The sequence below is a fragment of the Acomys russatus genome, chromosome 1, assembly GCF_903995435.1.
Source record: "Acomys russatus chromosome 1, mAcoRus1.1, whole genome shotgun sequence".
NCBI classification, from domain to species: Eukaryota; Metazoa; Chordata; class Mammalia; order Rodentia; family Muridae; genus Acomys; species Acomys russatus.
The window spans coordinates 53,894,275-53,920,630 of NC_067137.1; the positions used below are offsets into that span (position 1 = coordinate 53,894,275).

The following is a 26,356-nucleotide window of genomic DNA, read 5'->3' on the forward strand; positions in this document are numbered from 1 at the left end:
TAATAACTGTTATTCTGATATTCACAGAAGCTGGATACAGACTCTGAGGCAGGGAGCTCCACTGTGATTTATAGGCCAGCATTTCTGGTGGGGCTTGGAAGTTAGACTTCCTGCCGCGTTTGCACTTCTGAGATGGTGGGAATCACCTGGCACAGCTCTCCTTCTGTGCAGACTCCACTCCTCTGTGCTCTGCTCCCTCACCCCCGGGCTGCGGCTGATATCCAAATACGCCAAGACTTAATGCTGGAATACTTGATGGGGTTTTTGACTTGTGTGCTTTCTTCCCAAATCACTTTTGGCACAGTAATCTCACCTAAAGTTTTCCCCTTAGGGTGCTACATGTTTTTATGTAGCTCTGTAACCTGTCATTAACAGAGAATTCCAATAGTTTGTATTTATAGCTACAAACATATGTGATCCTGGAACAGTTGGTGAGTGATAACTCTGTAATGTTCTTTTGTGTGTTTCCCTACCCCCACTTTATTTGCATGAGAGAATAACACTGCTTCTATTTTGTACAGCTAGGATAATGGCTTCTTTTAACACAAAGTTTATTACACCCTTTAGAAAACTTGAGAAGCTGAGTATGGTAACACATGCTTATAATCCCAATACTATGGAGGATAAAGCAGGAAGATTGAGGGTCTAAGGTCAGCCTGGGCTTCATAGTGAGACCCTTTTCATGTGGAAAAAATTATTGAAGTAATTAAAGATGTCCACACATTGTAGAGTAGAAACTGCCATATGTTCTATCTAGACACACTGGTTTTTACTATCTCACCATGTGTGTGTGTGCTTGTGTGTGTGTGTACATAAATTTTAAAAATCATTTCTATTGCTCATATTACTGAACCTTTTGATGTTAGGTTGCATAAATTATTTCCCTTTCATATAGTACTTCTGTGTACTAAATATGTACAACCATATTTAAATATGCACAATCATTGCTTTTCATGATACTGAACCTTTTGGCGCTAGTTTGCATACATAATTCCCCTTTCAAAACACTTTGTGCTTCTGTGTACTTCCCTGATGCATGTACATTTAGTACCTAGTACTAAAATGGTACATTAACTCTCACATTTTAAGAAACTAAAAGTACTGAGTCAGTCTGTGCTGGTGGCAGTCTCTCTCATCCCAGAAAATGGTCTGCTGACTAGTTATCTGTGTCCTGCCTCCCTGAAGGGCCAGCCTACCGCACCTCATTGCTGCACTGTATTGATCCTGTAGAGTTGGAGTGGCACTAGTTTGACTAGGTTAGGGTTATGACTATCAAAATGACACCAGTTCTGCTTGTCATTTTCTCCCCAGCTCCTTTAGTAGAGCATAGACCTTTTGCCTCCCCCGTTCCCCACTTTTTTTTAGTGGATCTAGACATGAGCTTCTCCCCTGCTTCATGTTGTGTATGTGTAAACAGCAGCAGCAGCAGCAGCAGCCCCAGTGGCGGCGGCAACAACAACAACAACAGCAACAGCAACAACAACAACAACAACAACAGCAACAACAGCAACAAGCACTCCCCCGGGATCTCACCATAGCTTTATTTCTCAGGTCCAGTTCCCAGCCTTCTAGCCTCTATGTCAGTCTGCTTTCTTACCTGAATTCTTCCTATATTTCTTTATTGTGTGATGTTTGGGCCTTCTTTATTCTAGAGAGAGAGAAAACACTAGTGAGTCTAAATGTTTTGGCCTAAGGCTATAAATACTTCTACCTTCCCCAGATGCTCTATTTGACTGTCTCATATCAGAGATGATAAAAATGGGCATGCCTTGGTAGAGAGCCCATAACAGTCATATGACTGACGTATGACTAATAAAAAAATGTCTGGAAATTAGGCACCTTTTTTTGTTATGGCTCCCAAAAACCTTAGTGACACTGTGCTCACTACCTTCTGGGTGCTCTTTTTGTGTTCTCACTGGCAGCAGGTGTTTGTGTTCTGTTGGTGACTAAAACCAGCACATAGGTGCTTCTATGTCTGAGGCAAGAGTAAAGTCCTACACACAGGGCCCCAGTGGAAGGCCAGCAGAGTATCAGAAGACAGGAGACAGGAGCAAGGGGAAAGCCACCAGGCAGAGCCTTCACTGGGCTCTTGTGGAAAGTGAAGAAGAGTAGGCGACCAGATTAGGGCATGCTAATGTGCATAGAGAAGTGGTCTCTAGTGTGTCCTGGCAGCTGGCCCCAGTGTATATGGCACAGGCTTTTGTCTCTGAGGCCCTGCCTGAGCTTACATGTGGCTGGCATGCTTTGGGCTTAGTGTTTGCTGTCTATAGTCACCTAGTGCTGGAAGGGGCAGTCTTTCCTGCATGGGGAAACATTCAGCTTTCTTCTTCTTCCCCTTCTGAGCCATCTGGCTGACAGGACCTGCAGCTCTCAGCAACCACGCAGTCTGTAGAAAGCATCACACTGTGGACCACTAGATCAGGAAAAGGCCAAAATTCATGATTCAAAATAGATTTCTACTGAGTGCTTGTAACGTCCATACTGTCATAGCCTAGAGAGATCGCAAGTGGGGTGATTTTCCTCTAGACCTCTGTTTGAATATTCCATAATAACAGACAGGCACATGCAGAGACCAAGGCCTCAGGGTCTCTTAGGGGCATGAGTTTCTGAATGACTATGGAATAAACTCATTGTTGTGTTAGCTACTGAGATTTTGGGGTTCTCTTCAAAAGCAGTTAGCCAAATTTGACTATATAACAGGACTCAATACCTTCTTTGCTTTTTATAATGATCCTTTTAAAACTAACTTGAAGTTACAATTATCTGTCTTTCACCCATGATTAGAAATTCTTTTCTGTTATCTTCTAGTTATTTCATAGATTATTACTAACTGTACTTTGTAAGCATCTCAAAGAAAGAGACTATTTTCTTCTCATCTATCCATTCACAGGGATACTGAATAAATACATATTAAATTTGTTCTTTGAAGCATTAATGTGTTTGAATAATTAAACTACCGAAATATGCTAAATATTCATTAATCATTTTTTCTTAGACTTTGAGGTGTTTCTTCACTGTACTGAGAACTGTTTTTTTCTCCACAATGAACTTATCATGTTCTTTATGGCAGAGATGTTCAACCCTTTTTGCCTATGACTCATACTAAGTAATATCTTTTGTACTATACACACCTATGCCCGACTGAAACAAAAGTGTCACGTAACAATACTTACAAGATAATTATCTTCATTATGTGCAATGCCCTCTGATATTTTCAGTTATGTTTGCAGCCTGCTAAATTGACTCTATGACTCACTCATTGGGCATGACCTATAGTTCTAAAAAATGCTGCTCTATGGCTAGAGGGAGGCCTGACAGGATATAGCAGCTCAAATTGAATTATACCTAGGAGAGTGGATCATGTTTGTCTTTGATTATAAAATTTTAAGTGTGGACTTGTCACAGGAGTTTAGCCCGTAGGGGAAGGTGAGGGATCTGGAGACCTGTCATCTGTTCTTGGTCTAAAAAATTCCTTTTGTAGTCAATGTGATCCTTGGACCTTTTCCTGTTAACATCACCTGGCATGTTTATTAATAATGACTCATGAGTCCCATCCCAGACCTATGAAATTAGAAGTATTTCCCGAGTGCTTTGGAATATTTATTGTGACAATTTTTTTTATAAATAAATAACATTTGAAAAAAATTTTTTTTGATAATAGAGGTCTCCAAGTTTGGGTAAATGCAAGTTGTTACAGCTTAGCCAGACTCACATGTTGCCTTTGTACAGCTGGTTCTAATTGGCTTTGTTAGCATGTGACTTCTACCTCATGGACCTTCCAGGATATGACCATGTTGACCTTCTTTCTCTTTAAAAGAGTATTTTTAAATTTGTCTATTTGATTTTCTGTGTATATATTTGCACCAGAAGAGGGCATTGGATCATCTGGAACTAGACTGATGGTTAAGAGGCACCGTGTTGATGCTAGGAACCGAACCTGGGTCCTCTGCACAAGCGACAACAGCTCTGAACCACTGAGCCATCTCTCCAGTTCTCACCCCCACTGTCTAACTCATTATATCTTTGTGCCAATTTTAGCATGTTGTACTCTTTCATGTAATTGTGTCAATTTATAAATACATCCTTTGAAATTTTTGTTACTACTTTAAGAACTTCATTTTTTTCTTATATCTTTTTCATTTTCTATTCACTTTATTTCTTATGTTCTACTTTTCATTTTCCATTCACTTTATTTTAAAAGTGAACATTTTATGCTTTCTATAATATTTATTTTTTCCACCAAATATTCTTTTGTTTAAAAAAGACTGTCTTTACTGTAACTTTCTTTCTCTCTTTCTATCTCTCATTCCTTCCTTTTCTTTCTTTCTTTTTTTTTGGTGGTGCTGGGACTGAACCTAGGGCTTCATACATGCTAGGCAAGTGCTCTCACCCTGAGCTGTTTCTGTAATTGTCAGGTGATGAATAGGAAGCAGGACCACATGTTTCATGTGAGGGAATGGCCTGTTTCCTTAGCATGGGAGATGTGCTGACTTTTTTTTTTTTTTTACTTTTTAAAGGTTTTTACTTTTATTTTATTTTTAAAAATTTTATTTTATTAATTTATTCTCATTGTATCCTCCCATTCTTCCCTCCCTCCCATTTTCCCCTTACTCCCCTCCCCTATGACTGTGACTGAGGGGGACTTCCTCTCCCTTTATATGCTCATAGGGTATCAAGTCTCTTCTTGGTAGCCAGCTATCCTTCTTCTGATTGCCACCAGGTCTCCCTCTCCAGGGGACGTGGTCAAATATGAGGCACCAGAGTATGTGTGAAAGTCATACCCCACTCTCCACTCAACTGTGGAGAATGTCCTGTCCATTGGCTAGATCTGGGTAGGGGTTTGAAGTTTACGGCCTGTATTGTCCTTGGCTGGTGCCATAGGTTGAGCGGGACCCCTGGGCCCAGCTCTGCCTATCATAATGTTCTATTTGTAGGTTTTACAGCAGTGGCTTCTGAGTGAATCAAGCCTCTCTCAAAGATTTGTGCAGTGCTTCTTCTTCCAATACCCCACCATTTAAAAACACTACACGGTTTTCTTTGACCAATGAGACACTAGCATACATTACTCAAGTAGAAGCCTCGTAAGTACTCTGAGCTGAAAATGTCCTGCTGGAGGAGACACTGGAGCATCATTGAGATCCTGGCCAATAGTTTGAGCTATTCAATTGCATTTGCCCTCAGATGATCACAGCTCAAGAGATGCCTGCATGGGATCCCCCTACCAGGTGGTGGTGGGGGAAATACAGAATTGACAACAGTAATGTTGGATGTCCTTTTAAGTCAGTTTTGTAGTAAAACAATAGATAATGGAGCAAAACCTGGTATTATCAGTGAGGTGCTGCCACAGGCAAATTCTCAATGAGCTTTTGGTGATTGGAAAAGTGGGAGGAGTCTTGGAAGAGCTTGTTAAATGGCAGACAACTGTTAATGGATACCAGGGATGTAGGTCTCTCTCATTCATGTTACTGAAACCACTTATACTATCATTTTCAGGAACTTTGGGATAGAAGTTGTGTATACCTGGTAAATTTACAGACTGAGTGAAGAGGGCTTTTGGGAAGAGAGTTGAAATGTCAGTCACCTTTCTGCATTTTTATCTAGGGTATACAAACAGAGAAATGAATTACAAATGAAAGGAAACCCAGACTACCCAAGACTTCATTGGCTAGAAAACTAAACCCTGGTACATTTCTAGTGTCTAAGCAGGCAAAAGCTATTCAGAGTAAGAAAGGGTCTGGAGTAGATATAACACCCAGGCTGGAAAATGCTTTATGATCTCAGAAAGAGTGGAAGTGATGTTTTGTAAATTCTTTTAGGTGGATTCAAGAGATGTTAAGGCTCTCAAAACATTGGGATACCACAACCTGGCCCTTCCAAAAGAGAGATAGGTATATTTTGAAAAATTATTGATGTAGTTTTGGGGTGACTGGCATGAACCCCAGTATATTAATAGGAAATGTATGAGCATTTAAGGGAGTTAAATTAGCTTGTATTAAAAAGGAACTGTCAGCTTAAAAGGGAACCTATGAGTCTCCAACATACTGTTTCAGAAATATTTCTTTTAAAAAAGGTTGTCTTCTAGCCAAAAGCTCAGGGCAGGCCAGGAGCTATACACAGTAGAGAGTCATTCCAGGGAAGAGAAAAAGGCCCCAATGGAACATTTGGACAGGAGGCCTATATATGTACAGTGCTGGACTTTGTGAGTAGATGCCATCTCTGTTTCTTCTGTTGCTTTTGAAGCCATTTGTGCTTTATTGTCACAAGTCTCTGTTCCTAAAGTAATTGAGCCCAGGATTCTCTCCCTTCCTTTGCCCTGATGCCTGTAGCCAACTAATGGACTAAACTTCTCTGTCAAAGACTGAGACTTGATTTTTTTTTTTTAAATCATTGCATGTGTTTTGCAGGTGGGAGGGCTATGATTCATCAGGTCCAGAGAGCAGAGCGTTGGTAGATTGTTACGTTATCATCCTTCCCTTTACCCCAAACTCTATGACTCATGTTCCTTGGTACGTGGGCTCTGTGTTGTCTCTCTCATGCTTTTCCTTGGCTCAGCCAATTGATGTCCTTTAGCAGACAGAATAGCAAACTGGGGCTTGTTGGATGCCGGCACAGAGAAGTCCGTCCTCCTGCAGCCATCTGCAGTCACCCTGCTGGGCCAGCACACGTGAGAGTGCAGAATCGTGGGCCAGTGATTTTTTTCTTTTATGTTTTAGATACTTTGTTTTGTAGTAGCAAGATGAGTCATACAAGGCCTATAGTTCTTTCCTCCTTTTTCATCTGCCACAATGCTTAACAATTCATTTTAATAAGCAGTTTGTTTCTAACACAGTTGAACCCCTTAGTTCTGATAGGTTGGCACTATGCAATTCAAGGGAGGCATGAACCAAAATTTCTATTGATATTCTTTTAATGATGGATTTAGAAATGTTACTTTTATATAATGCCACAGCATCAAATTCAACAAAAGGAAGTAAAAGGTATAAAATCTGTTGTCTTTTTTTTGACACATACTTTAATTTTCTTTACTTTTAATTGATACCATATGGAAACAAAGTTTCTAGAAATCTACAAAATGTCTACCACTTTACAGATAGCCTTATGAATAGATTGGCACACCATTATACACACTGGGGAATCAGGCGTTTTGGAATGGTTTACTTCTGACAGTTATCTGAAGAACCTTCCTAGGGGCGGGAGAGATGGCTTCATGGTCAACAGCTCCAGTTGCTCTTCAGAGGATATTGGATTTGATTCCCAATACCACATGGTACCTCTCAACCATCTGTAACTCCAGAGTAAATACAATCCTGGCAATTACACAGATTGAAGCTCAGGCTTTAGATTTCAAAACTTGCCTTCCTGAGCTGTTGTAAAGTTTCAGCTTCTTTGTCTGCACGGTTCTCTCTCTGGCCCTTCCCTCTCTTCCTTTGTTGCCCCTGCCTTTCCTGTCTCTTCTGTCAGCCCCTTTGTTTCCCCTCCTCCTTCTTTTTCTAAGTTGGATCATACACATTTGTTTCTTTAACCACATTTTCACTTTTTATCCACTGAATCCTTTTTTTTTTCTTGCAATGTGATTGCTAATTAGTTTTCTGTATCCATATGCCACATAATTTAACCATTGTTAAATTATCGTTTAGTCAGCTGGCAGGCAGCAGCATGTCTCTCTCCAAGCTCCTCCTTCTGATCTCTTACTACAATATTAACAGAGGCCGAATGCAACATCATCGTGCTTCTTCTTGTTATTTACCTTAGTTCTTGTCACATAGGCATTGTTCCAGTCCATATCATCACTGCGAAAAGAGAAACTGTAGTCACTGACATATTTTGAGATACTGCCTTCCTGTAGCTGTTATAAGCATTGTTCTGTTTTATTACTGTTAACCTTTCATTATGCCTGGTTTATAAGTCAGGTTGTCATAGGCATACATGTGTAGGCAAATACCTTAGTGTGTGTATACAGAGAGATAGTTTGGCACTGTCCACGGTTTTCAGTGTCACTGAGGGTCTAGAATGTACTCCTCATGAATAATGTGTATGGCTGTTATTGAAGTTGGCATAGACTTTTACTGTAATAAATAATGTATAGTGAACACCTTTGTATGCATTTTTGAGTTTCTCAGGTCAACTTGTTAAATACGACCCTCCTAGGTCTAAGAATAAGACAGGCTTTAAGCACATTTTCCAGATCACTGTGCACATAGTTTATGAAAAGTTTTATTCTCATCTGTGATGTATGAAGTTTCTGTAAAACTTTATGCTTCTCTCTATAATTAAGACGAGGAGAAAGAAAAGTTAATGACTCAGTATTTCTCTAAATTAAACTAATGTGACACATATCTACCTTTTCTATACATATTTAATATATTCCAATACTTCTTTTAAAATAAAATTTTCTTGCACTTATTTATATGTGTGTGTGTATGTGTGTGTGTGTGTGTGTGTGTGTGTGTGTGTGTGTGTGAGAGAGAGAGAGAGAGAGAGAGAGAGAGAGAGAGAGAGAGAGAGAGAGAGAGAGAGAGAGACAGAGAGACAGAGAGACAGAGAGACAGACAGGGTGGCATGTGCACTTATGGTAGGCATGTGGAGGTCAGAGGACAACTTGCCTCTGACAACAACATTGGTTCTCTCTTTCTACCACATAGTTTCCAGTGATGAAACTCAGCTTGCTAGGCTTGGCAGCAAGCACCCCCATGCACTGAGCCATCCTGATGTCTCTCCAATCCTTTTAAAACAAAAGAAATTATGATTAAAGAAATAATGATTAAAATGTACAGTTATTTCAATGAGAGTGAAATTTTGTGCTCCTTTTACAGGAGAAAAATCAGCTGTCTTATTCTGTGTTCTCTTGCTGTGAAAAGGCACCCTGACCATGCCATATATATTTTTTTAAAATTTCACCAAGTTTATTATTTTTTACATATACATTTATGGTTTACTTATTTATTTTATGTATATGGGTGCACTGTTTTTTTTTTCAGGCACACCAGAAGAGGGAATCCGATTCCATTACAGTTGCTTGTGAGCCACCATGTGGTTGCTGGGAATTGAACTCAGGACCTTTGGAAGAGCAGTCAGTGCTTTTAACCGCTGAGCCATCTCTCCAGCTCGCTCATGTTTTAATTTTTTGTAAAGACTTAGTTTTGGGTATCTATATATCTATATCTATGTCTATATATATCTGGATACACACACACACACACACACACATATACACTTATTATTTTTTTAACTTTTTGTTGATTGTGAGTTTCACATCATGTACCCTAATCCCATTTACCACCCTGTCCCTCCATATCCTTCCCTCTGCCCTTGCAACCTCCTCACTAAAAGAAAACATAATAATAATAAACAAACAAGCAAATAGAACCATCTCAGACCATGGCAACTCTTAGGAAAGAAAACATGTAATTAGTGACTCAGTTGCAGCTTCAGAGGTTTAGTCCATTATCATCATGGCGGGGAACATGGCGGCACAAAGACAGACACGGTGCTGGAGAAGTGGCTGGCAGTTCTAACATCCAGATCGATAGGCGTCAGGGAGAGAGAGACCCTGGGCCTGGAAGGGGCTTTTTGAAACCTCCAGGCCCACTCCCAGTGACACATTTCCTCTAACAAGGCTGGGACTGTTCCTCAGTTGCCTCTGCTGCCACTGCCTGATTTCTTGATCAAGATCTCTCAGTCAAACCCAGAGTTCTGGGTATGGCTGGTCTTCCTAGCTACTGTGCTCCAGTGGTCACCAGTGCTTACCTTCAGGGCCTGGAGCTACAGGGGGCTCAGCACCGTTCACCCTTCACGTGGTTCTGGGCATCACGCTGGTCCTCTTCCCTGTGCTGCAAACCCTTCAGCTGCTGGCCCGGCTTCCTGAGCCTGAGAACATGCTCACAGATATTCACCACTTTGTGCTTCCTAAACATGTTTGGATGAGTTGCAAATTGAACAAATAAGGCCCCAAATAAAAGAATGCTGACTTTAGCTGCTTAAAGACATCCCACCAGTTATTTAGAAATGAATTTTAAAATATTCTGCCATGAGACTTTGAATTTTGTCTTTAAAATGAAGATGTGCAAAGTGATATGGAAGGCATAATTTTTGTCTTGATTTTTGTGAATGTGAGACTTGCTTTTGCTTTGCTTTCTTCTATCGCTGTTAACACTATTATCGTCTCATTTGCTACTCCCACACTGTAGCATGTGGCGTGTTACGATTTTGTGGGTCGCCTCTTTGTCATGCAGTCCTTACTTAATATATGAAGAAATGAGGCTTAGAAAAGTTGAATCAATTGCAGGATATGGCTAGTATGGAAATGGAGACAACAGTTAAAAGACAGCTCTCTAGCTTTAGTGCAAGGCCTGTTCTGAAGACTTCTGGTTTCTCATTTCCTGGTGATGTTAGATACTGACCTCAGGGTCTTAGACATGCCAGGTGTGTGCTCTGAGACTGGATTACATGCTCCTTGCCACACCAAGTGTGGTGTTTAACCTTAGTGGTTCCAGGTAGGGCAGTGGAATAAACTGATTGTGAGGATGCAGATTTTTGAGATAAGATAGAAGAGCAGGTCAGTTCCTTCTGTAGCCATCTTAGTGATTATTGTTACTACTGCCCCGATTCCCAGGAGTATCCAGCGCTGGCAGCAATGTAATAACATATATATATATCTTATGCTTTGACATACAGGGTAGACACACCTGCAATCTTGGAAGTTTTTTGTTGTTGTAAAAACTTTATTATTTGAAGTTGTTCATAATTTTGAGACAGTTTCTAGAAGTTTAGAATTTAAAATGTTAACCACATGACAAGGAAATGTAGACTATCTTGTCAAATTTAATTATCAAAGTTTATGACTTAATTTAGATTTTCTTTTTATAACTTCTTTGATTACGAATGATTGCTTGTTCTGTCTGAAGCACACAGTACCATTCCCATAAGGAAAACAAAATGTAAAATTTCTAAGTAATAACATGGTTTACTAATTTTTGTAAAATAGCATCAACTGATTTAGATGTTCTTAATTTTCCATGTAAAATCCTCATTTCAGAGTTAGTATATTAGTATTTTTTTAAAGTAGTTTTGGAGAAGTCAGAAAGTCTTTGCTGTTTAATATTTTTTCCCATTGGAGTATAAGGAGCTATATGGCTTTTAACACCAAAGGAGCAGTTTTTCAGTTCGAGAAGGGTTTTCTTAATAGAGTGTGATCTGTGTTTATAAGAGTTCAGTTCCTAACTGAACAGTATGGGTACTTTATTCTGCCATGGTTGCCAATATTCCATTGTGGGAATAGCAAAGCACTGTGGGACTTTATTACCAATGATGATGTCCAACTTGATAAGACCTAAGACATTTCTTTCTCAGGCATCTAGAATGATTTCATGAAAAGAGATGCATAAATTGTTTACATAATGTTTGCTGTTTGGGAACCATCTTAATTATGTTTGAAGTCTCTTTAATCTTCCTACGATAGCAATAATATTTTCTCATTACTCTTTTAAGATTAAGAATAGGAGGTTGCTAAGCCGTGAGAAGCCTGTAGCTGAGTGAGGCAGTCGTATCTGTAGGACGATACCTATTACATGCGATCATTGAAATTTACCTAAATTACTATGCACACCTGTAATCCCAGCACTAGAGGAGGCAGAGGCAGGTGGATCTCTGTGAGTTTGAGGCCAGTCTGGTCTACAAAGCTAGTTCAGGTCAGCCAAGGCTACACAGAGAAACCCTGTTTTGAAAACCAACAAATGAACAAATAAAACAAACACAAATATTACTACTTTTCTGCCCACACAAGCTTTAAAGGAAACCTAGTGGCAGTTTTAGGAACCTGTTTTATATTTTTTGTGTCTGTGTCATGCTTGTGTATGTATGTGTGTGTGTGTGTATGTATGTGTATGTGTGTGTGTGTGTGTATATATGTGTGTGTGTGTATATATATATATACATATATATATATATATATATATATATATATATATATACATATATATATATATATGTATGTTTGTGGCATATGTGGTGTGTGTGTGTGTGTGTACCAGAGATGGACATTGGGTATCTTCAATTGCTCTCTACCACTTAAAAAAACAAAAGCAAAGAAATTTAGGATTATTAAAACAACTTTAAATGCCAAAATCTGACAAGTATTTGACATGCCCATGTTCTGTATCAATATACTAAGTTCTATACCGATAACTTACACATAACGTTCATTATGAGTAACAATTAGGCCTTGAGTTAAGGAGTAGGTTCACTCATCTAGCTTTTGTTCTATCCTCCCTCTATGTTCTCCCTTTCTTTCTTTTCAGCTCCTATCTCCTTACCAACCTGCACTGCTGGTTCACTCAGGAATTTAAGTTTTATCCCTTCTCAAGTCTCTGAGGGACATTGAAGGCCAGATAGTATAGTTTTACAATCAAGTTTAGTTGGTTAGAGGATAAGATCTTTTTAGATCAAGATAAAGAAGTTAAGTTATTAGCGTTGAGATAGGATAGATATTGAATTTCATTCAGAAATTTAGACCCAACAAGACAGGAAAGATGTTTACTTCAAGCTGGACAAATACAAATAGCCAAACCACTATGAATGTAACATTTATAGACTTCATGGTTGTCACATGGTTCTCCCTGCTGTATGTAGTTTGTTTTATACTTGTGTAATGAAATAAATGTATTAAAAAAAAACAAAAACAAAACAAAGCAAACGCGCGCGCGCACGCGCGCGCGCGCCCACACACACACACACACACAGAACAACAACAACAAAAAAACCCCCAAAAAACCCGCAAAAAAACAACACTCCCTCCCCAAAACCAAACAGGCCTCATTGTATAGCCATGGCTGCCTCTAACTCACTGTGTAGTTCAGCTTTAAATACAGAGATCCACCTGCTGTTTGTTGACACTCAAATGATAGGAATAAAGATGTATGCTGCTATACCTAGCCATTTCTTAATTGCTATTTTGTTTTATTTTTAACCTTTTCCTCTGCTTTTTAAAATTAGGTTCTTAAAAATTTCGTCTCTGGGGTCTCTGCAAACACTACTTCAGCAGGCACTGAACTTCCAAAAATATGACCTCTCAGTTAATTTTTCTTACACATTTAAGCACAGTAAAACTTTCAAAAAATGTCTCCATGTTACAGTTATCACAACAAAGCTTCAAGATGGCTACACGGAAACTCCCTTGCGAAGTACACCTGTCTAGCAAAGCACCTGTGACTTTTACAATTAGAATGAATTCTGTTGACTGGTACACAGTGCTCAGGATAAGGACCTAAGGAGGAAGAGTTTGTAATAAGAATAAAGATAGATTCCACTGAAGGAAGATGCAAAGTGCACTGGACCTTTTTCATAAGGAATGGCTGTATTTACTGAGAGACAGAGCTCAGGATTAGGGCCTAAACACTGCCCAGGGTTTGCGGCGATTCAGGGGAAGGCTGGCTCCCTAGAACGGTGAAAAGATCACTAGGTTTTTAGACAACATCCATTAGTCTTCTGGAAGAAAAGGCACCATTTCCTCTCCCTGAAAACAGGTCTCATGTTTACCAGTTCTGGTTCCTCCAAAGCTTTCTCTAAGCTGCTCCTCCTACAATTTTGGACAATGCATTTTTTTAATAGTCACCCCTCCCCCAACTTCTTCTAGTTCCGCTCCTTCCTTCCCTACCCACCCAACTTTGTGTCCTTTTTTAGTTTGATTGTTTGTTTGTTTTTAATTCATTAAGTACAGTTTGTGCTGTCCACATGTGTGCTGAAGCTAAAGCCAGACCGAATTCCATCATGGACAGTGCAAGTGGGCATTAAGTTCACCTCTAGTTCGGGAACTACTGGCAGCTGGGAGCTCTTAGAGGAAGGAGAGGTTTTTATTCGAATGTGACCCCTGGTAGGTCAGCAGTACTGCTGTTTACGGAGACACATCCACCTCATTTTTCTGAGGTTGGTTCTATCATTGAACCCGGAGCTCACTTATTTGGCTGGGGCGTCTGGCCAGTAAATTCCGGGGATCTCCTTTACCTCCCCCAAGAACTGGGGTACAGCAAGTGTAGCCGCGTCTTTTATGTGGATGTTGGGCCTCTGAGTTCAGTCCTTTGGCTTATGCAGCAAGCATAAGCCATCTCGATAGTCCTTGATTCCAAGGAACCCTAAAGAGTGTGTTACCGCTGTTTCAGTGCATGGCTGCCTGGCCCTTACTGCTTTTCCTTGCCTGTGTCTTGATTGTGTTTCCTCTTGCTGTCTCCATCAGCCTTGCAGTGAAACAAAGAGCTTCAGCTATTGGGAACCTTTTCTCTCATCACAAAAATTGCTGCTTCTCACACTTACAGTTTTAGTAGGAGGAAAAACACTCTCTTCATCATTCTCATTCTTTGTTCCCCTTATTCCATCTTGGACTTGTCCATCGATTTGTTGCCCCCGTCCAAATAGCAGCTGTGTTGGTTCCATGGCTCATGTGTGCAATTTTTGTGACTAGGTGAGTGCAGTGCTTCTCAGGCATTCCTTTATCCATCCTCAGGCACAACCAGTATTGTCTGAATTCTAGGAGGACAGTCTGAGACAAGGACCTTTGGCACGTGCTCTTGGAAAAAGATCAGCGAGAGGGGTGGAAATCAATATTTTAGTGATTTTTCCATCCCTGTTCTTTCTGCTCCTGGAAGTTTGTCATATAGATGGTTTGCTGGCTGACAGATTATTTCCTCTCTTTCCATATGGAATGATGATGTGGGAGTAGGTCACACCAGAATATTATCCTTTGGAGAGTTGAGTCTCTCTTTGTATGAATTTTCATTCTTCTTAAAGCTTTCTATGCCTCTTTAGTAGAATTTAGTAAAGCAATTTTCCTTGCAAATAAGTTTTGGTAAGTTGTTGTTGTTGTTATTATTAATATCTGTTTAATTTAGAAGAATCCTAGTTAGCCTTTCTGAAACCTCACTTGTTCTTACTTTAGAATTGCAATTTATTTGAAAAGTACAATTAATTTTTTCTGTTTTTTTTTTTTTTTCAAGACAGGGTCTCTCTGTGTAGCCCTGGCTGTCTTGGACTCACTTTGTAGACCAGGTTGGCCTAGAACTCACAGCGATCCGCCTGCCTCTGCCTCCAGAGTGTACATTTTTTTTTAAATTGAATTCTTCTCAAGCTATGAAGTACACTATGGCATAAAGATTGAAAAAATTACAAGTGATAAATGTTTCAGGATATTTGATCCCATTGTGATCCCTGAGATTGTGAATTGTAAAAACCTGTCTTTTGTTTAGCATGGTTGAGTCCTAATACACACCTTTAATCTAAGAACTTTCTGTTTACTGTAAACAGGTGATTAAAGTGTGGTTCAGCCAGCCCTAGCACACACCTTTATTAAAGAGCTTTCTGAACACAGGATTTAATAAAGTTAACCCTAGATGAAGAGGTGGAGCAGGAAACCAGCTGACAGAGATTACAGAGGAGGAGGGGTTTGGAGTTGAGTGGTATTTAAGACAGAGGGTAGAAGTAGAAGGAGCTCTTTGGCTCTTAGCTCTTCAGTTCCTTTTTGAGCTTTGAGCTAGCAAAGCTCTGGCCTTGGGTTTTTTCTTTTTCTTCCTGGGCAGTCAGCTGAGCTAGTGAGCGTTTTGGGCCTTTTCCATCAGGATGTGAGCTGAGTAGGAAGGTCAGATGGGTGCTTTCTCTACCTCTCTGAGTTAGCAGGGTTTTCAGCATCTGGCTCCTGAATCTTTATTGGTAAAATAGAATCTTTGGGATTTTCATTTCAAACAACAATAAATGTATCTCTTCCTATTTTGTAGCCTTCTTTGAATCCTGGGGGAAGCCAGTCCTCAGATGTGGTGCTTTTGAACCATTGGAAAGTGAGAAATTTTGAAGTACAGCGTGGTGACATTGTTTCTTTGGTGTAAGTAATTCTGAAACTTACTGTATTGTATTTGTATTTATCTGGACTTAACTGATAATTCATTGCTGATACTGTTTTGGCCAATTATGAAATTAGTGAGCGCATCTTATCTATATAATTGTTAGGGTTTATGCAGCAGAAATACCTTGGTTGATTGGCTAAGGCCAAGGAAAGCCGCAAAGATCACACCATGTGACAGGCAGACTTCATGCAAGAGATGTATTGGAGGCTGGGAATGAAAAGCTGTCTTGGAGTAGAAAAAAGAAAGAGAAAGACAGAAAATGAGATAGACAGACAGAGTGGGAGAGCAAGAGAGCAATCTGGATGGTGGGGACCTTTTGAAGGGTATGTGGGTCACATTTGGTCTGGCTGGTGATGATGTGCTTGCTTGAGCTGAGTTTCTGTGGTCAGGTTGGAGAAATGCCTAGTTTCTAATGGCAGTGTTAGAAAAGGTTCTTTATATATCACTTGAATGACAACATTGGTAAATTTTAAAAATTAAATAGTGAGTAGAAGTTGAATATTGTTGATCCAAAGTAGATGCTTTTGCTATTATTTTGCAATGTTTTACAATTTTGCATACTGGCAAGCAATCTTCTGTGCTGTTTTACTGCTTTTGGAATGAAAACATTCTTAGAAGATGATAATTATGATATGAAATTCAGTGACAGTTGTATATGTCATGTATATACCCGAAAAAAGGGTTTGAAAACTAGTATGATGGGCTTTTGTTTGGCATCAAAAGATGGCGCTGTTTCTCTGTAAAATGTTGTGACTGGGTGGGAATAAAAATGATCCTAAGTGTTGGCTGTAGAAAATGAAGGTCAAGGTGTACATAGCTGACACAGTGACATAGTGTACACTCCTGCGTGTGCTTGACTGGTTTAGATTAGAAATTTTTGTTTGTTTTAAAAATAAATCGACACAGGGAAGACTGCAGCAGAGCCTGCCTAATTTCTTCTGGCCACAGCTGTTTATAAAACTGTTCTAGTGTGAGACCCTGTTATGGAAGTCAGTGCATGGGGCAGCAGCCGACGTAGTAAAGTTAGTGTTGCTTATTTTCACGACAGTAAAACCTACTATTGAGTGAGAAGCTTTCTAATTCCCGATTATTTCTTATTCATGAGCTCGCATATTGGTTTTCTTGTTGAGTGTTATTTTTAATAGGTGGAGTAGTCCAGTACCTGCGTGCTCATCTTTACCTGTGGATGAGTTTGCCTCTGGACATAGATAGTCTGTAAGCATGTCTCCCTCAAGACTGCTCTTACCAGGGTTCATTTGAAAACACATTACCTACATCTGGTTAATAGCTAATGAAATAAATACGTTTGAGAGTTTTGATGGCAGACAGCCCGGGATGGGAATAAAATGCTTCTGAGGTTGTGAGTGTTTTCTTTACTCTACTCTTTAGAGCGTACCTTTATGTTGTCATTCAGCACACTGTTTTTGCTGCCTCCTGATAAGCACCTCTATGTGGGATAATCCTGTCATGTGCTCACTGTTCTTTTGCCTTTGGTTTGACAAGTGTACATGCTCACTTGCTTGCTGATGAAAAGGCTGCCCACCCAAGTGTAAGAAGTCATGTTGCAAGTGGACAGCTGTGCAGTTTCCTGAGAAAGCATGCTGACTAGATAGTAGGCAGATTAGAATAGGTAATTGAAAACTGTGAGATGGCTCCTTGAAATTCAGGATGGGGAGTCCATAAACATATCCTGACATACCATGATTTATTTCTAAAGGAAAACACAGCTCTTTTAGGTAAATGTTATAGTGAGTGATATTTATTATATAAATTAAACAAACATTTATATTTGATTTGAGATTGCTACATTATAGCAACTTCAGGTGAAGTACATTTTTAGCAAGTCAGTTATGTACAGTATGTTTGCCATATAGAGATGACATATGTTCTATTTCATATGCTTTGTCACTAAGTAAGACTCATTTACATAAAAGAATACTTAGTGTTGGTATTGTAGTATTGTACAACTAATAATTACACAGTGATACTGTTGGCTGTGTTTGAAAAAGAAACTGAGCTTGGCAGTTACTTCTCTAGCTTGAGGCTGCAGTATAAAGCTATGTTGTATTATAGTATTTTCTGTCTAGTTTTATGATCAAGGTGCTTTCTACACATATGTCCTTATATTTTCATACAATTTATAGACTGTTTTATTTGAAAAGATTGATGTTGGAGTGATGAACTTTCACTTATATATTTAATCCATGCCAAGCAACAGTGTTTGTTTCCTTATAAGAGGCACTACTACTATGTTTCTTTTAACATATGTGATGATTTTTACTGCTACATCACAAAATTTAAGAAATGTATAACAAATATGGAAATGAATATTTACCTGTTTATTCCAAAAAGAATATAAAATGTACTTTGTCATTTTGCTTACAAATCATTCGTAACAAATTTCATCAACGACACAAATAATCTCTGGAGACCAGGTAGTATATTTTATTTTAAAAAATCATGAGACAGTCTTTCATATATTCAGAGTATTTGGGATATAGCATTGTAAGTATATTTGCATTTCTGGAGATTTGTTGTTTGTATGGATAAGTGTGTATATATCCATTTGTGTGTGCAATTGATTATTTGCACGTGTGTGCACATGTCTGTGGAGGCCAGAGGTCAATGCTTGTATCTTTCTTAATTGTTCTCTACCCTATTTCTTTATAAAATAATTATAAAATATTTTTACTTTATGTATATAAGTGTTTTTACTTGCATGTATGTTCACTAAGAGTGCAGTACCTTAAGAGGTCAGAAGAGGGCATCAGAACTCTTGGAATTGGAATTTCAGATGGTTAAGTATCACCATATGGGTGCTGGGAACTGAACTGGGGGCCTTTGCAAGAGTGGTACATGTTCTTATTTGCTGATCCATCTTCTCTTATTTTGGAGACACTGCCTCTCACTGAATCTGGGGATCTATGATTCAATGGCTAGTGTCTGCCTAACAAGCTGCAGTGACTGTGTCCACGTCCCCAGTACTGGGGCTATGGGCACTCATTCTCACACTCAGCTTTTTCATAGGTATGATGATTAGGCTCAGATCTCATGCTTCTATGGCAGGCACTATGCCAGCTGCATGCTCCCCAGGCCCCTGAAAAACATTCAGCTACCAACTGATACTGAAACTACTAGGGCTTTAATAGTTTAAAAACTAGTGAGAATATTAACAATCCCATACATTTGTAATAAACATAGTACAGCGAATCTGGGTTTATATTTAAAGCCAAAATGGTGGAGGGAGACTATTGGTAGATGATAAAGAAAAGGACTAAACATGGACACAGGGTGGAAATTGCTAACCATTAGAAGTTGAAAGTAGAGAAGGGTATGAATTTTGTACAAAATGTACCAAGTGTGTGTGTGTGTGTGTGTGTGTGTGTGTGTGTGTGTTTGTGTACAAAGAATAAGGTTAACTCTGTGATAACTGCTTCTAGGAGAAGGGTTGACTGCATGACCTTGACTACTTCTGAGCTTGCTTGTACTTGGTCTTCTGCTACTGTTGTTAATGGGGAAAACAATGGTGTGGGGACAAAAATCACATGTGAATAAATGTACCTTCTGCATTGGAATGAAATACTTCCTCCATTTACAGTGTTTGAGAGCTAATTTGCATCACAGACATAAGCAATATAATGGAACAGACTTCCTTTTATTGCGTGATGTTTTGTTGAGAGCATGTTGACCAGTGCTGCTTCCTGAAGCCTGGGATGCAGGTCTAAGGAGGAGAGCGGGTATGCACTGGAGTATGCTTCCTTACATCTCTGTATCTTTTCCTGTCTTTTTCCTTTTGAATAGTTGATCCTAGTGGACTTATTGTTTAAGCACATCATTCAGTTATGTTAATTCAAGAGGAATATTTACTCAGTCACATGAAAGGCTAGGCACAGTAGCATTTGCTGTCATTATGTCCTTAGTATTACTTAGTGTATGTAGGTGGCACTGTACTCTCTTAATGGATTTGCAGTCTAATAGTTGTGCTTAAGGTGGATTTTCTATACCTTGGAATTGATTTTTATTAACCTGTGTGATGGCCTTACTGCAGTAGGCTTAACATAAGAATCACAGTCTCTCAGAAAGAGTTTATCACCTAGCAAGTCCAACAGGATAGAGATGTTTTGTAATAAATCTCAAATAATCACATTTATGTTTTATTCTGAAATAACATTAGACCTAAAGAAAGCCTGTAAAATAGGATAGAGAATTCTCTTCTACCTCCTCCACTGCACATAAAATCTTAATCAAAGTAATAGTACAGTTATTGAAACTAAGAGACCAACCTTGATATAATATTTTAAATTATATACCTTGGTCATTTACCAGCCTCTTAACTAATGATCTTTTTATATTCCCTGGGCCAAAGCATCTTATAATTATTTTATTTTTTATTCATCTCTGGTCTTCTAGCCTGTGACTGTTCCTTGGTCATTTTTGTCTTTTAGGAACTTAACACCTTTGAAGGTTACTAACTAGTTATCTTTCAGAATGATGCTCAACCACTACAATTTTAAGTGGGGATGGAAGTTGCTGAGGAAGCCACACAGTGGTGACAGCTGAATGAAGTGGAGTCTCAGGCAGAGAAGGCATGGCCATTGGAAAAGGTTAAGATGGGAGGATCAGATTTTTTTTCTTTTTAAGTTACAAGTCTTTGTAAAAAAAATATTAATTCACTTTACATCTCGATTGTAGCCCCCTTCCGCCTCTTCTCCTGGTCCTACCCTCCTTCCCTATTCCTGCTCCTGCTTATCAATTTGAATCAAGGCTGAGCATGACCTCTTCTCCAGTGGCCTGCGAGAGTCCAGCCAGAGGGTTGTGATAAAAAAGGATGCAACAGAGTCCATGTCAGAGACAGCCTCTGCTCTCCTTACTAGGGGAGCCACATGAAGCTTGAGCTGCCCATCGGCTACATCTGTGTAGGGGACCTAGGTCCAGTGCATGCATGGTGCTTGGTGCTTCAGTCTTCGCAAGCCCCTCTAGGCCCACCCTGGTTAGTTGGCTCTGTTGGTCTTCCTGTGGAGATCCTGTCACCTCCAGGACTTTCTAGCCTTCCCCCCACTTTCCCCACAGGCTTGGATAGTGACTAAAAGGACCCATGGTGTCTATAAATAAGCTATGGTAAATCTGTTTCTCCTAGGAAACAAGGAATTGTAGCTATGCAGTTTGGGGGAAAGACTGAAGAATGCAGCAGGGATGGACAGAACTTCCTGTATGATGATTCCTAAAATGGAGTCTCTTCATTAATAGCCCTGGAATTTTATTATGAGCACAGCGTGTAGAAATAACTTCAGCAGCTGGCTTGTGACATGTTAAACACTGTCACTTTCCTACAGATGGGCAAGGTGACAACATCTTCTGAAGTAAATGCAGGCATTTTTTCAGTGATTTGAACTGGAGAAATAGATGAAATAGAATAGAGCCTTTGAGGGGAGGAAAAAAAGAAGAAGGTTCTCATTTTCTTGTGTCTTATGTTCTTGTAAACTTTTAAAGCTCCCTTGACCCTACCTTAATTGGAGCTTGCTAAAAAAAAAAAAAAAAAAAGGAAAGTCATGCTTTTAAACACATGCTGAGAACAATGACAGTAGCGAATAATGACCTGTAATTGTATTAAAAGCCAGTTGTCGGTTGAGTTGGGAAAATATAGCTGCGCATACTTATCTGCCCTACCTTTGGGTGCTCACTCTGAAGTTGTTTTCGTCTAAACCAAATATTTTTTTTTCTGAGTTTGTAGGTAATTTTGCCCACACAGGAAGACTGCAGCTTGTAGATATATACTAGTAGGAGGGTGAATGGCCCAAGGTCCTAGGTTTGTTGTTGTTAATTGACAGTGGAATTCCCTGCATCTCACTTGATTTTGAAGAAATTCTGCTTTTGGCACTTTACATTACCCATAGCAATTAATGCCCATTATTAAGTATATTTACAAATGATTATTTTCTAGAAAAATAAAATGAGGTGTGGAATGGTTGCTCTTATTTGGTATAGATTTAATTCATTTTCATTTTCTTTCTTTCTTTCTTTTTTTTTTTTTTTGGTGAGTTAACCTTTAATTTTAATAATACTTGTTATGTTTGAAGAGTCAACAACACACAAGGAAAAGCCTTCCACGAATGTTTGTTCCTGTGCATACAGAATTGCTATCTATAAAGCAAGCCTTAATAGCAATTTGTTTCTTGAGTAGGATAAACTGCCTACATAATGCTTGTACATTTAATTATGCAACAACACATTTTCTTAGCTCAGAGACAAATTATAACTTCAAATGTTTCAATGATCATAAATTTCAATTTTGAATTATTACAGTTTTATTGTACTGTAACTATAGGAGCTATCCATGGTCCCTGTTCATCTCATATTTATAAATACTAAATCTTATGAGAGATAAATAGAAGTCACAAAAGAAAACTGTACAGGCAGGCAGCATTCTATGAGATACTGCATACTTACATTATGACTGTTTTTGTTTGCAAGGACACTGTTACCTGATTTGAAAGGAAAAACAAAGACCACATGCAAGACAGCATTACAGAGGGCTCCAAGAGCACACTGTATGTTACATGTAAGGGGCTGCTGAGGAATAGCATATTGTAAAAGACTGTAGTGTGTGTGTGTATGTTGAGGCCATTATAGGTGGCTTTTTGTTTTTGTTTTTGTTTTTGTTTTTTTAACAACTAGAGTTACTGGAGGTTGTGGGCTGGGAACTGAATTCAGATCCTCTACAAGAATAGCAAGTGCTTTTAACTTCTCAGCCATCTTTCCTGAATCTGGGGATTAGTAATTTGAATTAGTAATAATGGGAATAGAATTAATTATGGTTTTCAAATAGTAAATAGTTTAAGCAACAAACAGAAAATATCGCTGAAGCCAAATAAACTGTGCTATATGCATACCAAATTTACCTATGTACCTTTGAAGTCAGTAGTAGGATATGGAGCCTATATAAACATAGGCCACCAAGATCAGTAAATAACTGATTTCCTCTTCTGGCTTTATTATACTATTATATTTCAAACCAAGTCCATTTTTAGAAAAATGAGCCAAGTTGTAGGGTTGTCTAAAGGCATTGAATATACATAAAGATCCCAGAGTGGAAGAAAGACATTGAGGTGAGCACTGTGTTTGTATCATTTCCTTTGGTTCTATCAGTTGTTAAGTATCATAGGCCTTCAAGTTAGGAGGCCATGAGTGACAGACAAAATAGGTAGATTCTGGGAACAACTTTTCCCAACTTCATTGTGCTGGAAAATCACAAATTAGAGTTCAGAAAGGAACGGGCGGGGGGGGGGGGGCGGCAGATAACATGTATGACTGTATCGTAGCAGTTAGAAATAACTAAATAGAGGTTTTAAATTAAAACTTGAAATGTCATCTCTGATGAATTCTATCCCAAGTTCAAGATCATATGTCTTTATTTTAATTGTCATTGCCAGAAAAAGCAGATATTATGCAGAATTTTAGTATAGTTTTCTTTTTCTGAATGAAATACCTGACATTTAATATGTTGTATATCAGAACAGGACCTAGGGGAAAAAAAAACCCTAAACCAAAAAATAAATAATGCAAATGATTGTGTAGCAGCAGAGATAGTGTAGTGGCAGGTATGGGCTATTATTTAGGTTTAATCAGTACGTTTAAAAGTGATGAAAGAATGAAGAATTTTATCAGAAAATTATAATTCCAGACTGTACAAATGAAGACTATTGTAAGCCCTTTTAGAATCGTGGTGTGGTAGAAAGTTAGAGACATCTGAGGTGAGACTTTGTGGAAGGTGATAGAAAGCATAAATATCATCAGTGGAGTGGTAAAGGAAAAGGATGTGCAGGGAATGAATTAGTTACTGTACTATTCAAAAAGCTGATCTCGATCTAGTTGGCGTCGCAGAGAAAGGGACACATGATACGCAAGTAGAGTACGGCCAAGTATTTTAAGAAACTAATGAAAGACCTAACTCACACATTAAATAAATTTTTATCAGGATACAAGTAATTAACACCACATTTTTATGTTATATGTTAGTCACATAACTGAATTCCAAAATAGCTCACAAGGTAAAAATGACACATATTGCTCAAACAAACAAGCAAACAAACAAACTAGCAGATGTTTTACCTCACAGTAGGCAGAAAAGAACTTTATGGCTTCAAAGTAATAAAAAAATTTAAACACGTTTTGATTGGATTAGAAATAATGTTCCCAGCGAAGGAGAGGCCCTCAGCACAGGCCAAGCTGTGTTAGGAATTTCTTCACAGAAAAAGTCAGTGTGGTGAATTTCAAAACACTAACCTCAGAGCACTAAGATGTAAGAAGGCGAGGGGAGGAATTTTTCTTTGATGGATGCTCTGTTCCCAACACCTTCCCAATTTTGTGTTCTCAAAAACACAACACAACACCCACAGAGTCCAGTTTGTGCTGCATATACACTCATGGTACTGGGCCATCTACTAGAGTGTGGTTGGCCCCATCAGGGCTTTTACACTCTTATTTTGTCTTGTAGTTACTTGAGATGCATTTCTGACCATCAACACATTGTCCACTTGTTCTCTCTTTTTTTTTTAATTAAGGTTTTTTATTTTATTTTATTTTATTATCTTTTTAAAATTAATTTATTCAGATTACAACTCAATTGCCGTCACTTGTTCTTACAAAAGAGTGGCACATACTGTTTCACGTTTACACCTTGCAAATGTGGAGGGACTCTTAAAACTAAATTACACATAGATTTATATGATCCAAGGTCAGTAGTTACCCTCCCATTTCTCTTTTTCTTTTAGGAAAAGGCACTATGTTTGCTAAGTGGAAGTGACAGTCTCTAGAAAATGTGCCTGTGGCTGATAAGAAAGGAGGAGGTTTAGAGCAAGAGACACCAAAGTTTACTGGAGCTTTGCAGCTCAGGAGAAAAATATGTCTTTGCAAAAGAGAAGGAATATACCTTTAAGAAATGTTTATTTCCGTTAATAGGAAGCTCCAGTGACCCGTATTATGGACTGTTCTCTTTTGCATAATGTAGTGACAGATTTACTGAAATTTAGAGGCTACATTAATATTTACGGATGGCACAGCTGCAGGTTTCACTTTCTTAAAACATATGGATGTTAAAATTGCTGATGGAGAAGCTGGCTCAGTTTAGTTTGGCTATGGATATTGTAATTATAATTCAGATTTCTGTGCTTTTAGAGGTCAGAAGTTACACAGCAAAGATTTGTGTACTTGGCATTCTGAAAAGTCACAGAAATTCTGTAGGAAACAATTTAGTGTGACTAGTCTGTCTCATATACATTTCATCATATAGTTAAATAAGAATCATTAAAACATTCCAGGTTTATTAAGAATTCATTATTTTCTGAGAGGATCTTTAAAGAGCAATCCAAATGGGAAGACGTAGTAGGGAAGCCGTGGTCACAGAGGCAGCATGCTAACTCAGTTAAGGATGGTAAGCGTTGCCATTCAGAGAATGGATCAAGATTTAGGAAAAAAAAAAAAAAAAAAAAAAGATTTGTAATGAATCAGGGAGAGAAATCAGTTAATAAAGAAAGAGGTCAATTACTAGCAAGGGAGGAGGGTGGACTTAGTGCTTCTAAATGGAAGGTTAAGCTGCTCGGGTGAGCTACAGTTTCACAAAAAGGAGAAAAGCAATATGGGTAATTAGGAAATAATAAGATCATACTGGAAAAAAAAAATCAGAAAACTTGCCTCAGGTGTTAGCTGAATATTGGCTAATGAACTCCCTCCTGTAAGTCTCCCTCAATATCCACTTTTGCTCTAGAAATGGGGAAGCTGATGTTTCCTGCTTTAGAGGAGGGCACCGTCTCCTGTACAATTTATCATACTGTAGTTTTGACTGGCAACAGATACTGAAATAGAGAAAAAGAATTTCTTGTGCCTAGAATTTCTTTGAGTTGCCAATCAGTTCTTACATTTGAGTTCATTTTCTTCTCTTGTTCGGGTATAGGATTGCTGCTGATGGGGCCTTAAGAGAGATTTGGCACAGGACACTGGGCCTCACCAGAGTGTATCTCAGTTCAGGCAGAATTAAAACCACTTAAGTTAAAAAAGTATGATCAAAAGAAAGATTTTTTTCTTTCCTATAGTTGTGTAAATAATCCACATGTATATGGTTATTCTAGTAATAAAATCACACAAATAGATTTTTGGTTATTCTTTGCAGTTTGAACCTTATGCTCCTATGAACTTTGAATTATGGGAACATTTGGAAATTGTTTCCAGAATCAATATCAGTTATTATTTTATATGATCTCTGACCTAATGACGAGTTAGAGAGAAAAGTACCATAATAATTATATTCAGAGATGATTCCAGATTTAAAGATGGCATAAATGAGAATTCAGGCTTAGCTTATGTTGCTATGCTAAGGAAAAGGTCATCTGACATATAAAGAACTATTTGCTCTAATTGTAACCTTTCTTTTGTCACTGATATTCGTATAATTAGCTTTACTTGTCTTTTGTTGGACA

The 26,356-nt window shown here is 38.6% G+C and overlaps 1 protein-coding gene across 7 annotated transcripts in view; it reads left to right on the top strand.

Moving 5' to 3' along the window:
* Immp2l (inner mitochondrial membrane peptidase subunit 2) overlaps positions 1-26,356 on the top strand; it is an 835,266-nt gene that overhangs the window by 54,919 nt on the left and 753,991 nt on the right. For all 7 annotated transcript variants that reach the window (XM_051145157.1, XM_051145172.1, XM_051145189.1 and 4 more), the window contains one exon: positions 15,759-15,862. In XM_051145157.1, the coding sequence (XP_051001114.1) occupies positions 15,759-15,862 (104 nt within the window). The remainder of the gene's footprint in view (positions 1-15,758; positions 15,863-26,356) is intronic.